The sequence below is a fragment of the Arachis hypogaea genome, chromosome 17, assembly GCF_003086295.3.
Source record: "Arachis hypogaea cultivar Tifrunner chromosome 17, arahy.Tifrunner.gnm2.J5K5, whole genome shotgun sequence".
NCBI lineage: Eukaryota > Viridiplantae > Streptophyta > Magnoliopsida > Fabales > Fabaceae > Arachis > Arachis hypogaea.
In genome coordinates, this window is record NC_092052.1 from 129,286,711 (window position 1) to 129,298,734 (window position 12,024).

The window sequence follows — 12,024 nt, forward strand, 5'->3', positions numbered from 1 at the left end:
TGGGGTGAGAGAGGCTCGAACTCTCGACCTCAGGATTACTTTAAGCTATGAGACCTACGCGCTAGCCAACTGCGCCACCACCCCGTTATAGTTATTATAGCACCTTAATTATTAAAATCTTTAGTTAATCACTTAATCGTGGTTTCATCTTTTCTCGTTAGAGTTAACACTTAACACAGAATGTGAGCTAATTTCAATTCCCTAGTTCCCCCTTGTATGTTTTTCCATGAAAACTGGAAGACAAAGGGATTGCTTGATTAGTATTAGATTTCAGCAATACATGCGTGGTCAGCTCAAGCCCAAGCTAGATACTAACTTGTGTTATAAAACTATTCTTAGTCCCATTTAATTATATGACCTTTGACCAGAAAAAAAAAAAAAGAAAATAGAATAATTCTATGGCCTCTTTTTACATGTCCCCCGACGACAACCTTTCAACTAAATTGGTGTGTGTTGTGTGCATGATTCTAGCGCACCTCGTCCCTGCTATAATTTATAATTTTTGACGAAACTATTTACATTTAGTGTTACATTAACACCTAGCGTACTACTTCCGGAACTTTCCTATGCAAATCCAAATAAATGCCTTTCTTGGTGTGTTATCGGATAGGACCAAAGGAAAATTAAAAAAAGGAGGCATAAAATAAAGGCTCTATCCTCTATCCTCTATCCTCTATGATTGAGTTTGCTTGAAAAACATGAGCGGACACCAAGCTGTTGGCCAAGGTAGCAGCTCCCCCATTTATATACGATACCAACCCCAAATATATATAAAAAAGCTATGTATTGTTAATCCCACCAAACATTCAAGAGGAGATTATGGGCAATTCACAATGTCAATTGATGACTCCATTGATTAATATCTAGCTCGCACAGCTACCATCCAGTCCTCTGCATCACGGACAGACCGAATCCAATGAAATATATTCAACGCTAAGACGTAATGTGCGTGTTGGCCTAATTATTTATTAGTATTAGCTAATAATGTCGTTAGATTCTTTGACCTTGTTCAAGATATAGGAGAAACTGGTGTGCCCAAAAATTATTTCAATTCAAAATCTCACTCACATACCTTAAAATAAGTATTATGTAAATTGAAATTTATATCATAGATTCATAGCGTATAAATTATTAAATTATAGGATAATTTTTTCAGATACATTTTTAAAAACTATACCAAGTACTACGTCAATGATAAAATAAGTATTTGTCTGAAAATTTGATTCAATATCCAGAGGTGCATGCACCATCACATTCGCTGGGCTTGTCTTTGCGACTATCGGGAATTTAGGCCATTGTAAGCGGACACCCAGCAAGTGTTTCTTTCGTAAATATACATGAAACTCACACTAAAAAAATTAGCTTAGTGCTATTCCCTCGTGAATCTGGCTTATTGTTTATTATCTATATTTGTTCTCGTGATTTTAGGTTAGCAACACCATAAAATAATATATGTGCCCAGTTAATAACTACGTAAAGGCAATTATGTTGTGTCATTTTTTCAGTTTCAGAGGTGCAGAGAAAGTGCAAGGTGCAAGTGGAACGCATCTGGCCTACTAATAATAAGTAATTAAGTAATAACCCTTAAATACATTAAATTATCAAAAATCAATGTAGTCCTCAAGCCATAACTGAACATTAAGTAAGTTGATCATATATTAGCGACAGTGTACTAGTCATTAATTGCCATCATGCTGCCGCAGGAAACTATAACATAAGTTTATAGGTTTAACCTCTCTTTTAATGTCAAGATAAAAAAAAATTAAAATTGAACTGAATATTAAATTAATAAAAAAATCTTAAGGCCAACAGTTTTAATAATTTTGATTAGTATAAATATTAAATTATCTTTAATAAATAAATTTTATTAATATCAAAATATGGATACGTACTATATCATGTATGCAAATTTTATTAATTTTTTGTAAATGTAAATACAAATAATTAATATTATTCTAAAATGATAATATTTACTAGTCATATAGTATTACTATTAAATTAATACAACTTCTAATTTATGATTTTACTTCTAATTTATGATTTTATTGATTGACAAGAGTTGCTAAACTTAACAACACTTGAGTTACAAACTTTAGCGGTTTAGATTTAACATTTAATTTGTGTAACATTTTTGTTTCCTACAGAATTTTGTGTAACATTAATGCTTAGCACCATAATAATGTCGAGCAACGTGTGAGCCTTTGTCCTTTGAGGCTGTGTATAATAGATAGGTACAGGTATACAGGCAGAGGTGGAAGGAGGCATCCACCGTGTGAGGTCACGTGAGTGGCGCGTGGATAGTTATCGAATGAGGGGTGGCGCATTCAGTCACGTGCTTCCTTGGATACTCCTTTCGTTTGGGGCTATGGTTAAGTGCCAGTTGGATCAATACCCGTTCCCCAATAAAAATACACACCATCCAGGCTGGCATATATCCTAACGTCTCTCTTTGCTTTGCCCCATAATTCCCGCTTCCTATTCTTCCCATTATACCCTTCTAGTCCCTTACCTGAGAAGCCTACACCCAATGGCCAATTTTGACAATCCACCATTCTTCAAAATAATCAAACTGTTCCTAAGCTGTAACGCTCTTGTCACGTAGCCATCCCCACAAAAACAATAAAGACCTCATCACTTATTTCAACAAAGGATTGCACTTTCTTTCTTTTACTCAGAACCCCTTTTTTAAATGCATCCCCATTACCCACACTGCCTTGCCTCTCACGCTCCATAAGAAGACACATTTTAGTTCAGCGCGTGAACTTCACTTGCTCATGGAGAGGTGGGATTAGAGTAGTTTTCGGAGGGGAGGGGGGTCCCTCTACCTTACTTACTGGACAAGCCGTGGCTCGTAAATGCCAGAAGGGCTAACCACTTCCCACACACAAAAGTCACCTCTCCTTTAATCAAGTACAATAATCACTATCTTTCTTCGCAAGTTCCACACAGTGAAAACCACATTTTATTCAATTCAAACACGATAAATTAAAAACTCCTAAGTCCTAAATTAAACCCTTGCCTTGCCTGGGACCTATAAATACTCTTCCCAATCCCCACATCCAATCCACAAAACAAAATCTCATTCGCTATCTCAGCTTCCACTTAAAAAAAAGAAAAGACCGCTAGCAATCTCTGCTTTGGTCAGAATCCATTTTCAACAAAAACATGGCCACTTTATTTTCTTCTCAATGCTTTATCAAAATCTTTCTTCTCATTTCACTCTTCCAACTTTCTTTAGCTGCTAGAAACATGAAGGAGCTGGTTCAAGACCAATCCCAGCTACTCCGCTACCATAACGGTCCGTTACTGTACGGGAAAATCTCCGTTAACCTCATATGGTACGGTCAGTTCAAACCCTCCCAAAAGGCCATAGTCTCCGACTTCATAACCTCCCTCACATCACCGCCTCAAACCAACCAACCATCCGTTGCCACGTGGTGGAAAACCACCGAGAAATACTACCACCTCACCTCCAAGAAGAAGGGAACTTCCTCTCTTTCACTTTCACTGGGAAAACAGATTCTCGATGAGAGTTACTCTCTGGGGAAATCCTTAACGAGCAAGAATCTCGTTGAGTTGGCATCAAAGGGGGACCAGAAAGACGCCATCAACGTCGTTCTAACCTCCGCTGACGTGGCAGTGGAAGGCTTCTGTATGTCCCGCTGCGGGACCCACGGTTCTTCTTCTTCTCCTTCTCCTTTGAAGGGAAAGAATAACAAGTTCGCTTACATCTGGGTTGGTAACTCCGAGACACAATGCCCGGGCCAGTGCGCGTGGCCCTTCCATCAGCCCATCTACGGGCCTCAAAGCCCGCCACTTGTTGCTCCAAACAACGACGTGGGCCTAGACGGTATGGTCATCAACCTTGCTAGCCTTTTGGCAGGAACCGCCACTAACCCCTTCGGGAACGGTTACTACCAGGGCCCAGCTGAGGCGCCTCTAGAAGCTTCTTCAGCTTGCCCTGGGGTTTATGGAAAAGGTGCATACCCTGGCTATGCTGGGAACTTGTTGGTGGATTCCGCAACCGGTGCTAGCTACAATGCAAATGGTGGTAATGGAAGGAAGTACTTGCTTCCTGCTCTCTATGATCCTTCTACGTCTTCTTGCTCAACGCTCGTGTGAGGATGCCAACTGCTATATTAGTAACACGGATTAGTACTATTTGGATTAGTATATTGTAAAAATAAAGCACTTTCATGTAGGATAAAATTGAAAATTCATTGATTTGTTCCATTATTTCTTTTGCTTAATTATTATTAATGATATAGAAGCAAATTTACTTCGGTTTGCTTTCAAACGATGGTTTCATGGGTTTATATTATTCCTGTTAAAACAGAAATGTCCTTGCGTTCTTTCTTTCATTAAAAAATAAAAACACTTGAGGAATTCCTGAACTTGGTTATTGCGTATGGCCCACGTGGATACTATAATTGGAAAATATTACACGTTGGATCCATCCAGAACCATGTTATGTGTACAAATATCCATTGTGGAACTTGAGAAGAAGAAAATGAAAAACAACTGGTGATGAGTGTCCCAATGTAGACTGAGCTCTTCACGTGCTGTGCTGTTTTGCTAGGTGCTAATGCTCTTCAACCACCCCACTATATATCTAAACATGATGATAATGTTTAATTAGGATAGTAGTAGTAGTATTTGATCCTTAATTAGGAGCAATTGATTCTAGTTACATAAACAAGCGGGTTATAATAACGTACCATTGAATATATATGTAAAGAGCAATGTTAGGGTCATTTTTGTGATTAAAAAAGAAATTTGATATTGATGTTATGGCATGTATAGTTTTTTTTTTTTTTTAATTCTTACTAAGATATTTTTCATGTTGTAATTTAATTTTATTGGCTGCTCATCTATATGTAGGTCAGATTTCAGAAATTGTTGTAATGTGTAAAATATGTTGTGTAATACTTTTCCAACTTTGTCTCTTGGTTATTTTTCATTAATGTGTTTTTAGTGTGTTACTGTTTTTTTTTTTTTTTTGTATACTTAGTTAGTTGTTTTCTTGATTAAAAGTTTCATTCTTAAATTCTAATTGTACCATTATGTTCTAATAGGAGGTTTTTAGCAACTCAAGTATACTGGCCAGCGGAAAAGAACTGTTTTTAATTTCGCGTTTTCAATAAGCAGGTAACGAAACATAATGGTCAATGTGCAGTTTTGGGCAGTGGTATCAATCTCATATAATTAGATTCCTGATTTGACTATATGTTCTTGAATTTGTTATTTTCTACTATTTTCTGCATGTCTGGGAGTGGTTGTTTTACCCTTTTGTCCCTTTTTTATGGATATTTTGTTTAAATTCATTGAGCTATTTACTGAACTACAATCTTCTCATTTATTTATGCTAAAGCTTTCTTCTCATTATAATGTTAGTTCAGTTACGTGATTATTGTTCTCTTGTGTTGCTCAGTTAGTAATAATGGTAGATTTAAAATATCCCTCTTTGCTAAATAATTAGTTAAAATTATGTGAAGCTTTTTTAGTATGTTTTGTTACACATGAATTAACTTTGGGAACAAATTTGAATATAGGGTGATAGAGCTCTTCCCCCAAATTTTGTTTCAACTCATGGGGAATGATTGGGGCCAATGTTCTATGTCATTGACGAGTTAAATAATTGTTTAGTGCTGGAGGTGGTAAGAAAGAATGATCAGTTGCTCATAACTGACTCCTCATTTGAACAGATTAGAACTTTCTATTTTATCGATAGAGGCATCTGTTCAATTTAGGTATGTCGATTTTGGCATTTTTTTTATTTCATTGTGGGATAAGGATAACCAACCCATCCGAGTTCACCTTGATCCTGACTTCTATGTTCCTGAGCTAATGGACCCAGAGACACTTGATAATGTATCAAGAGTGTTCCACATAAAGTACACCAAGATGGATGAGGACTCATCAGTTGATGTGATTGTTCTCTTCGGGTCTGGACCATCGGATGATCAGTTTTCATCAGATGCTGATGAAGACAATGATCAAGGTGGGGCACTGGTAGGGGATAATCTCAATGATCCAATAGATTTGTCTAGTGGAAGTAGTTTATCATTGGAGGTTAATGAACAAAGTCATGCGGCAAACGAGTTGGTTGATCCTAGGTAATGCTAGATGTAACTTTTTCTTTGTGTTTCTGATTTTAATATCATGGGATAGCTTGCTATTTTTCAGTGTGGCGACTAACATATTCGTATTATCCTGAATTAGATACTCTCCAGAGGTTTCTTATGAAAAGAAAATCACAGCTTCGGATGTTGCACAACCTAGATTGGTAACTTGATTTCAAAAGAGTTTTTTTTATCTTTTTTTTTTCTTGCAAGCTGATTGGATGTTCTTCCTAAATCTTTTATGTTTGTGTTAACTATGAATTATTCTTTGCAGTATTTGGCTTCAAAATTCGCTGCGTATCTTAAACTGTGTGAAGATGGCTCAATTTGGACAATCACTGGTCCAGATTCCAATGTAGAGAATAATGTCTTCTTCTTCCAGTTACTGAAAAGTGGAGAAAGAGGTGGAGAATGAAAATTTGGAGTTGGGTGGAGGGAATGTTGTAGAATATACAACTTAAAGGAGGGTGATATCATTACTTTGAAACTCGGCTCGATAGTTAGACGGCAGATAGAGTTATCGATCCAGCGACATTAGACTTCCTATGTATAACTCTATTTGATGGATATTTTGAATTATATGTTAATTTGTCTTGGACATATTTTATCTTTTGTTTGATGAACAAATTTATATATGTTGTATATATTTTGTTTTGTTATCAGTAGGTATCTTGACATTATGTGTTTCTAAGATAATACATAATAGTAAACTACATCTCTGTTGGACTTTTTTTTTTTTTCTGTTTTTTTAGTGTCTAACAATTGTTTGGATATCTTATTATCTTTTATTATCTTAGAAAATATGTTATGCCATTTATTGACATATTGAATAATTGTTGTATTTTATTTTTTTATTTTAGTATAATGATAATTTTGTAATTATTCAAAATTAATACAACATGTCTATTTTTGTAGAATACATTTTAGTTATATTCTTAGTATTTTTCTTTTAAAAGAGTTTAAATTTCGTGAATCACGTGCATTGTACGGGTTATCACGCTAGTATATATGTAAAGAGCAATGTTAGGGTCAGCAACTTTTGTGATTAGTAGCCATCAAATAACCATCAATGATAATTTAATGATGTGAGATTAGTATGAGATTTCATCCAATGGCTCACCTTTCTCTGCTGGTTACATACTGGCCAAAATTCAATAAAATTGCTGGCCTCCTAGATTTTTCCATATGTAAATATATTCTTTATTAATGGTTGAAATTTATTAAATATAGTTTATAATTATAAAACAAAAACGGGGAGAAAGATCTAGATATTTTGATGTCCATTAAAGTATATGCCTAAAAAATATTCTTAATAACAAAATATAAGCAGCAGGAATGAGATTCAAACATATCATGATTATGTTGTAACAACTTTGGTTAATTTTGCTCTCTCATGGACTGTCCTATTACAAAATATTACTATTTAGGGGGAATTATATTTGAAAGCCCTATAATTAGAACCATGCACTAAAATGTCATTCAAATAAAGCAATGCCTTGATAATAATCTAATAACCTCTTTATTTATAATAATGCTAATCCATACTTTAACATTTAGTTAACATCTTACCCTAAATTGTATCAATAGTTATTCGTACAAGTATCTTATACGAAGGAGACTCAAAACTGGACTTTTTTTTTATTGTGATATATAATTAGGCAACCTTGTTCACTCGAACAATTTGTATTCACAAATGATTATACATAGTAGGCTAATAAAATGCAGAAAATGGCAACATCTATTAAATAAGAATAATATTATATGATCAAACAAAATTTATTATTTTTAATCAATATTTAATTAAATTAAATATTAAAGACTAAATTTTAAACTGTAAATTCTATTAGTACAAAAATAAAATATTGATTCAAAATACGAACTAATACTAATAAAAAAAAATATTGATCCTTAATATTTCTCATTAAAATAACACCTATATTAAAATAACACCTATGCTACTGCTATAGCTACTTGCTATATTTTGAAACTCCCAGCTCCTTAAAATTTTGTTTATTAATAATTATAGTATACTAATATAACACAAAAATTAATCTCTATTTTTAGACAATAAGAGTATAATTAAAACTTATGAATAGAAATTACCATTACATATAGATTTAAATTGAACAAAATTAAATATTAAATGTTTTTAAAATTTTTTAAATTTTTTAAGGAGGAAACATACTTTATCTATGAGCAATTGAGAACAAATAAAAAAATGTGTACTGTATAGCAGCCGGAAACGAAACCAATTCAAAGGCTATGAAAAGCTCAAAGATGTATGGCGGAGTAGTCCCACAGCCAGCCTTGCAGCAGAAACATCTTCCCTAACAATGCATAGAATGTTCTAAAATATGTTTTCCTTACTCAAGTAGGTCCCTGCCTCTAATTTGTTGGCTGCACCATACTAATTTGTTCCTCTTTTTTAATAGTGTTTGTTTATTGACTGAGTAACCTTCAAGTTAGAAGACGTACATTTTCCACTAACAGATATTTCTTTTGAAAAAGTCTAAGGAGCAATACTATTATTATAATTTGGTCATTATTTAATTAACAAAAAAATTAAATAATTTTATATTATTAGATATAATTTTATGTCATTAAAAATATTAATGATAGTTAATTAATAGCTATAAATCACAAAATTTATTCACCTTTTAATATTTTTTTTTTTACCAATTCAAGTTCTTTGCAGTGGCCTTGTTATTGTATCTAAGTGTATACTATAATATTAAATTGTTAATACTACAAAGATTAATCATAACTGTAGAAACAAGAACCCTTTATTAATTAAAAAAATATACAGATCTTTCATAAAATGGAGAAAAAATTATATCATTTCTTAACTTTTGATAAAAAATAATAGTAACAAAAAATTGTCTAATAATTTTTCCTCCCGCAAGATGGGCACATGGTTGGCTCTTGGATGAGGCTTGCCCCTGATTTGACTTGCCGTCATCGTTTTGTAGTATAAGCCAACAATTTAAAACACAGCTATCCAAATTTGAAGAAGAAAAAAAGAAAAAAGTAAAAAGGAAGGGAGTGGGGAGAGAGATAACACCCAGACATTTTAGAATTAGAAAAGCTTGAAAAATTAACTTTTGGAACACAACTTTTAAATTTGAATAAACCTATAATTATAAAAATAGTCTCTTAAAAAGATAGAATTAGAAGATTATTTACAAATTTTTTATCCACAAATGGGATTCATACGTCTTATAAACTCAATAAATCCTTCGTTCATGCATTTATTTAAGTTCAATTTCAAAGTCATTACAATGAATTGGTAGGTGATATATAAATATTTTTTTTTATTCATTCATTATTTTTTTTTCCCTTTGCAGTTTCTATTGGTTTTTGAAATAAAGGAATTGAAATGCAATACCGCAATTGTTAAATAGCATTTAGCAAATGAGTGACCCAATTGAATAGTAGGATCTACTTATTTTTATTTAAAAGGTCAAAATATATAGGAGTATTAAGCAGATATTAAGAGTTGAATCGGCGCGCGTATTCTGAAAAGAAATTGGACTAGTACTAAAGGATGCATGAAGCAGATCCAGCACATGTTGGGTGAGAAAATAAGGCACGACCTTCACTAACATGAAGGCTTTGATAGGTTTCATTTGAGAAACAATCATGCTAGCTAACAATAAATTAAATAACGCGGTCAAAACCATGAAAGCTCCCCCACCCAACCAAATTAAAATAAAATAAGCAACGCGTCATCAAGCTGGCAAGTAGTCAACCTCACACTCCTCTCTCACTTTCAAACCCTCTTAATTTGACTTCATTATCACACATAATCCCTTCCCCCTCCCTTTTACCATCATACCCTCACCCTCTCTCTATATATACCTTCTCTTTCCCTTAATAGTCCATATCATCATCATTCATTTTATAATTCATACACTTACATACATAACATACAAAATCAAAATGGCTTCTATTTTGTCTTCAAATATTGTCTTCAACATCTTCCTTATGCTTTCTCTTTTACATTTGTGTTCAGCCGCTAGAAAACTTGCTGACTCAGACCAACAACAGCTTCAATTCCAGTACCACAAAGGCCCTCTTCTCACCGGAAAAATCTCCATAAACCTTATCTGGTACGGCCAATTCAAACCTTTCCAGCGGACCATCGTCTCCGACTTTATCACCTCCTTCTCTGCCGCCACCGCCGCCAAACCCTCCGTCGCCACCTGGTGGAAATCCACTGACAAATACTACCGACTTATCAACTCCAACAACCCAACCTTCACACTGGGAACCCAAATCCTCGACGACAAGTACTCCCTTGGAAAATCACTAACCGAGAAACAAATCGTCCAGCTTGCATCCAAGGGTGCACACAACGGCGCCGTAGTCAACGTCGTTTTGACCTCCGCTGATGTGGCAGTGGAAGGATTCTGTTCCAGTAGATGCGGGACACACGGTTCAACCGTGGGCGTTCACAAATCAGCTTACATATGGGTTGGAAACTCCGTGAAGCAATGCCCCGGGCAATGCGCCTGGCCATTCCACCAACCCATGTACGGGCCTCAAAGCCCGCCATTGGTTGCTCCCAACAACGACGTGGGCCTGGACGGGATGGTTATCAACTTGGCTAGCCTTCTGGCTGGGACCGCAACCAACCCATTCGGAAATGGATTCTTCCAAGGGCCCAAAGAGGCTCCTCTTGAAGCTGCTTCGGCCTGTTCCGGGGTTTATGGAAAGGGGGCTTATCCAGGCTACGCTGGGGCCCTCTTGGTGGACCCCACAAGTGGTGCTAGCTATAATGCTAATGGAGTCAACGGAAGGAAATACTTGTTGCCTGCACTCTTTGACCCTGCCACGTCAGCTTGTTCTACTCTCGTATGAGTATCAGACATGAAACCTGCCTCGTCTTGCTGCAACGAGTTTTATATCAACCATGCTATATGTATTCTACGATATTCATTACAATCTATACTGAGTTATTTAGGTCTTTAGGGTACATATAGAGTATATTGCTATAGATATTTGTTTATTCATTTGCTGTATTTTGATGAAAGAAAGGAATAAAATGAGATTGATTGTACTAATAAAGAAAAATAATAACATGTGTCTATGAATTAAAATTTTGAAATTGTTCGTGCCGATGTCTCGGAGCCATAGCTATAGATTTTTTTAGCTTGTTTTCTTGGCGCGCAACACATATGCATATATTATGAAATGTATATTAAAATTAACTATTAAAATTAATTATTAATATAAAGTATATGTTAAAATTTTAATATATATTAAAAATAAATTAAATAATATATATATTTATACACAAATATATTAGGAGTCGACTTTAATAGCTAATTTAATTTTACGCGTAACATTTTTTATTCACATATATATGTTTGTGGACACAGCGACATGCTTCTTCGCAAATTTAGTACGTTTAATTTATTGTTTATCTTTATTGATTACCTTCATGGAATCTCTTGGAGTAGTGACAATGAGTCAATCTAAGGAACGCTATGATGCAAAGTTCTGTTTCAATAATCTGTTACTTAATCAATCAGAACGTCATCCAATTCTCAATTTTAATTTAGAAGCCTAAGATATATAGGAATAAGATTGGAATTATTCTTTTTCTTTTCAGTTAATAATTAATAAAATATTTTTTTAAGACTTTTTTATTTTAAATTTTTTTATTCACTATTTTATTGACTATTAGTTAAAAAATCTTGAAGTCTTAGTAAAATTGATATATATTGTCATTTAAAAAAGACTTAAATAACCGTATTAAATTTAAGTGTTAGAACTTTTGTACAATAATTTATAAAACAATCATGTAAAAATGCATACTATATGATATCTATAGTTATAGCGGCTATATAAATATATTAATACTTAAAAATATTATTAATATTTGATTTCTAATAGTCTA

At 34.1% G+C, this 12,024-nt stretch overlaps 3 protein-coding genes and 1 non-coding gene across 4 annotated transcripts; 3 read left to right on the forward strand and 1 right to left on the reverse strand.

The window, feature by feature from the left end:
* Positions 1 to 84, reverse strand: TRNAM-CAU (transfer RNA methionine (anticodon CAU)). The gene is given in 2 exon segments: positions 1 to 36; positions 47 to 84. It is a non-coding gene; the product is annotated as a tRNA-Met (tRNA).
* A 3,081-nt stretch (positions 85 to 3,165) lies between these two features.
* Positions 3,166 to 4,297, forward strand: LOC112764537 (protein PHOSPHATE-INDUCED 1). Its single transcript, XM_025810197.3, has one exon. It carries the CDS (start codon positions 3,166 to 3,168, stop codon positions 4,120 to 4,122), a length of 957 nt encoding a protein of 318 aa, XP_025665982.1. The 3' UTR covers positions 4,123 to 4,297.
* A 778-nt stretch (positions 4,298 to 5,075) lies between these two features.
* LOC112766382 (uncharacterized) lies at positions 5,076 to 6,781 on the forward strand. The gene is made up of 4 exons (XM_025812273.2): positions 5,076 to 5,148; positions 5,553 to 6,116; positions 6,223 to 6,286; positions 6,397 to 6,781. The coding sequence occupies exons 2-4, from the start codon at positions 5,848 to 5,850 to the stop codon at positions 6,535 to 6,537; spliced, it is 474 nt and encodes a 157-aa protein (XP_025668058.1). The 5' UTR covers positions 5,076 to 5,148; positions 5,553 to 5,847; the 3' UTR covers positions 6,538 to 6,781.
* Positions 6,782 to 9,988: 3,207 nt separating this feature from the next.
* LOC112765451 (protein PHOSPHATE-INDUCED 1) lies at positions 9,989 to 11,195 on the forward strand. Its single transcript, XM_025811350.3, has one exon. It carries the CDS (start codon positions 10,062 to 10,064, stop codon positions 10,980 to 10,982), a length of 921 nt encoding a protein of 306 aa, XP_025667135.1. The 5' UTR covers positions 9,989 to 10,061; the 3' UTR covers positions 10,983 to 11,195.
* The last annotated feature ends 829 nt before the right edge of the window (positions 11,196 to 12,024 follow it).

Excerpts from the sequence above, each read along its gene's own strand:
- LOC112764537 (XM_025810197.3), top strand. The coding sequence starts at position 3,166 with ATGGCCACTTTATTTTCTTCTCAATGCTTTATCAAAATCTTTCTTCTC.
- LOC112766382 (XM_025812273.2), top strand. The coding sequence starts at position 5,848 with ATGGACCCAGAGACACTTGATAATGTATCAAGAGTGTTCCACATAAAG. Across the intron at positions 6,117-6,222 it reads AACGAGTTGGTTGATCCTAG|ATACTCTCCAGAGGTTTCTT; the intron begins GTAATGCTAGAT and ends ATCCTGAATTAG. Across the intron at positions 6,287-6,396 it reads ATGTTGCACAACCTAGATTG|TATTTGGCTTCAAAATTCGC; the intron begins GTAACTTGATTT and ends TATTCTTTGCAG.
- LOC112765451 (XM_025811350.3), top strand. The coding sequence starts at position 10,062 with ATGGCTTCTATTTTGTCTTCAAATATTGTCTTCAACATCTTCCTTATG.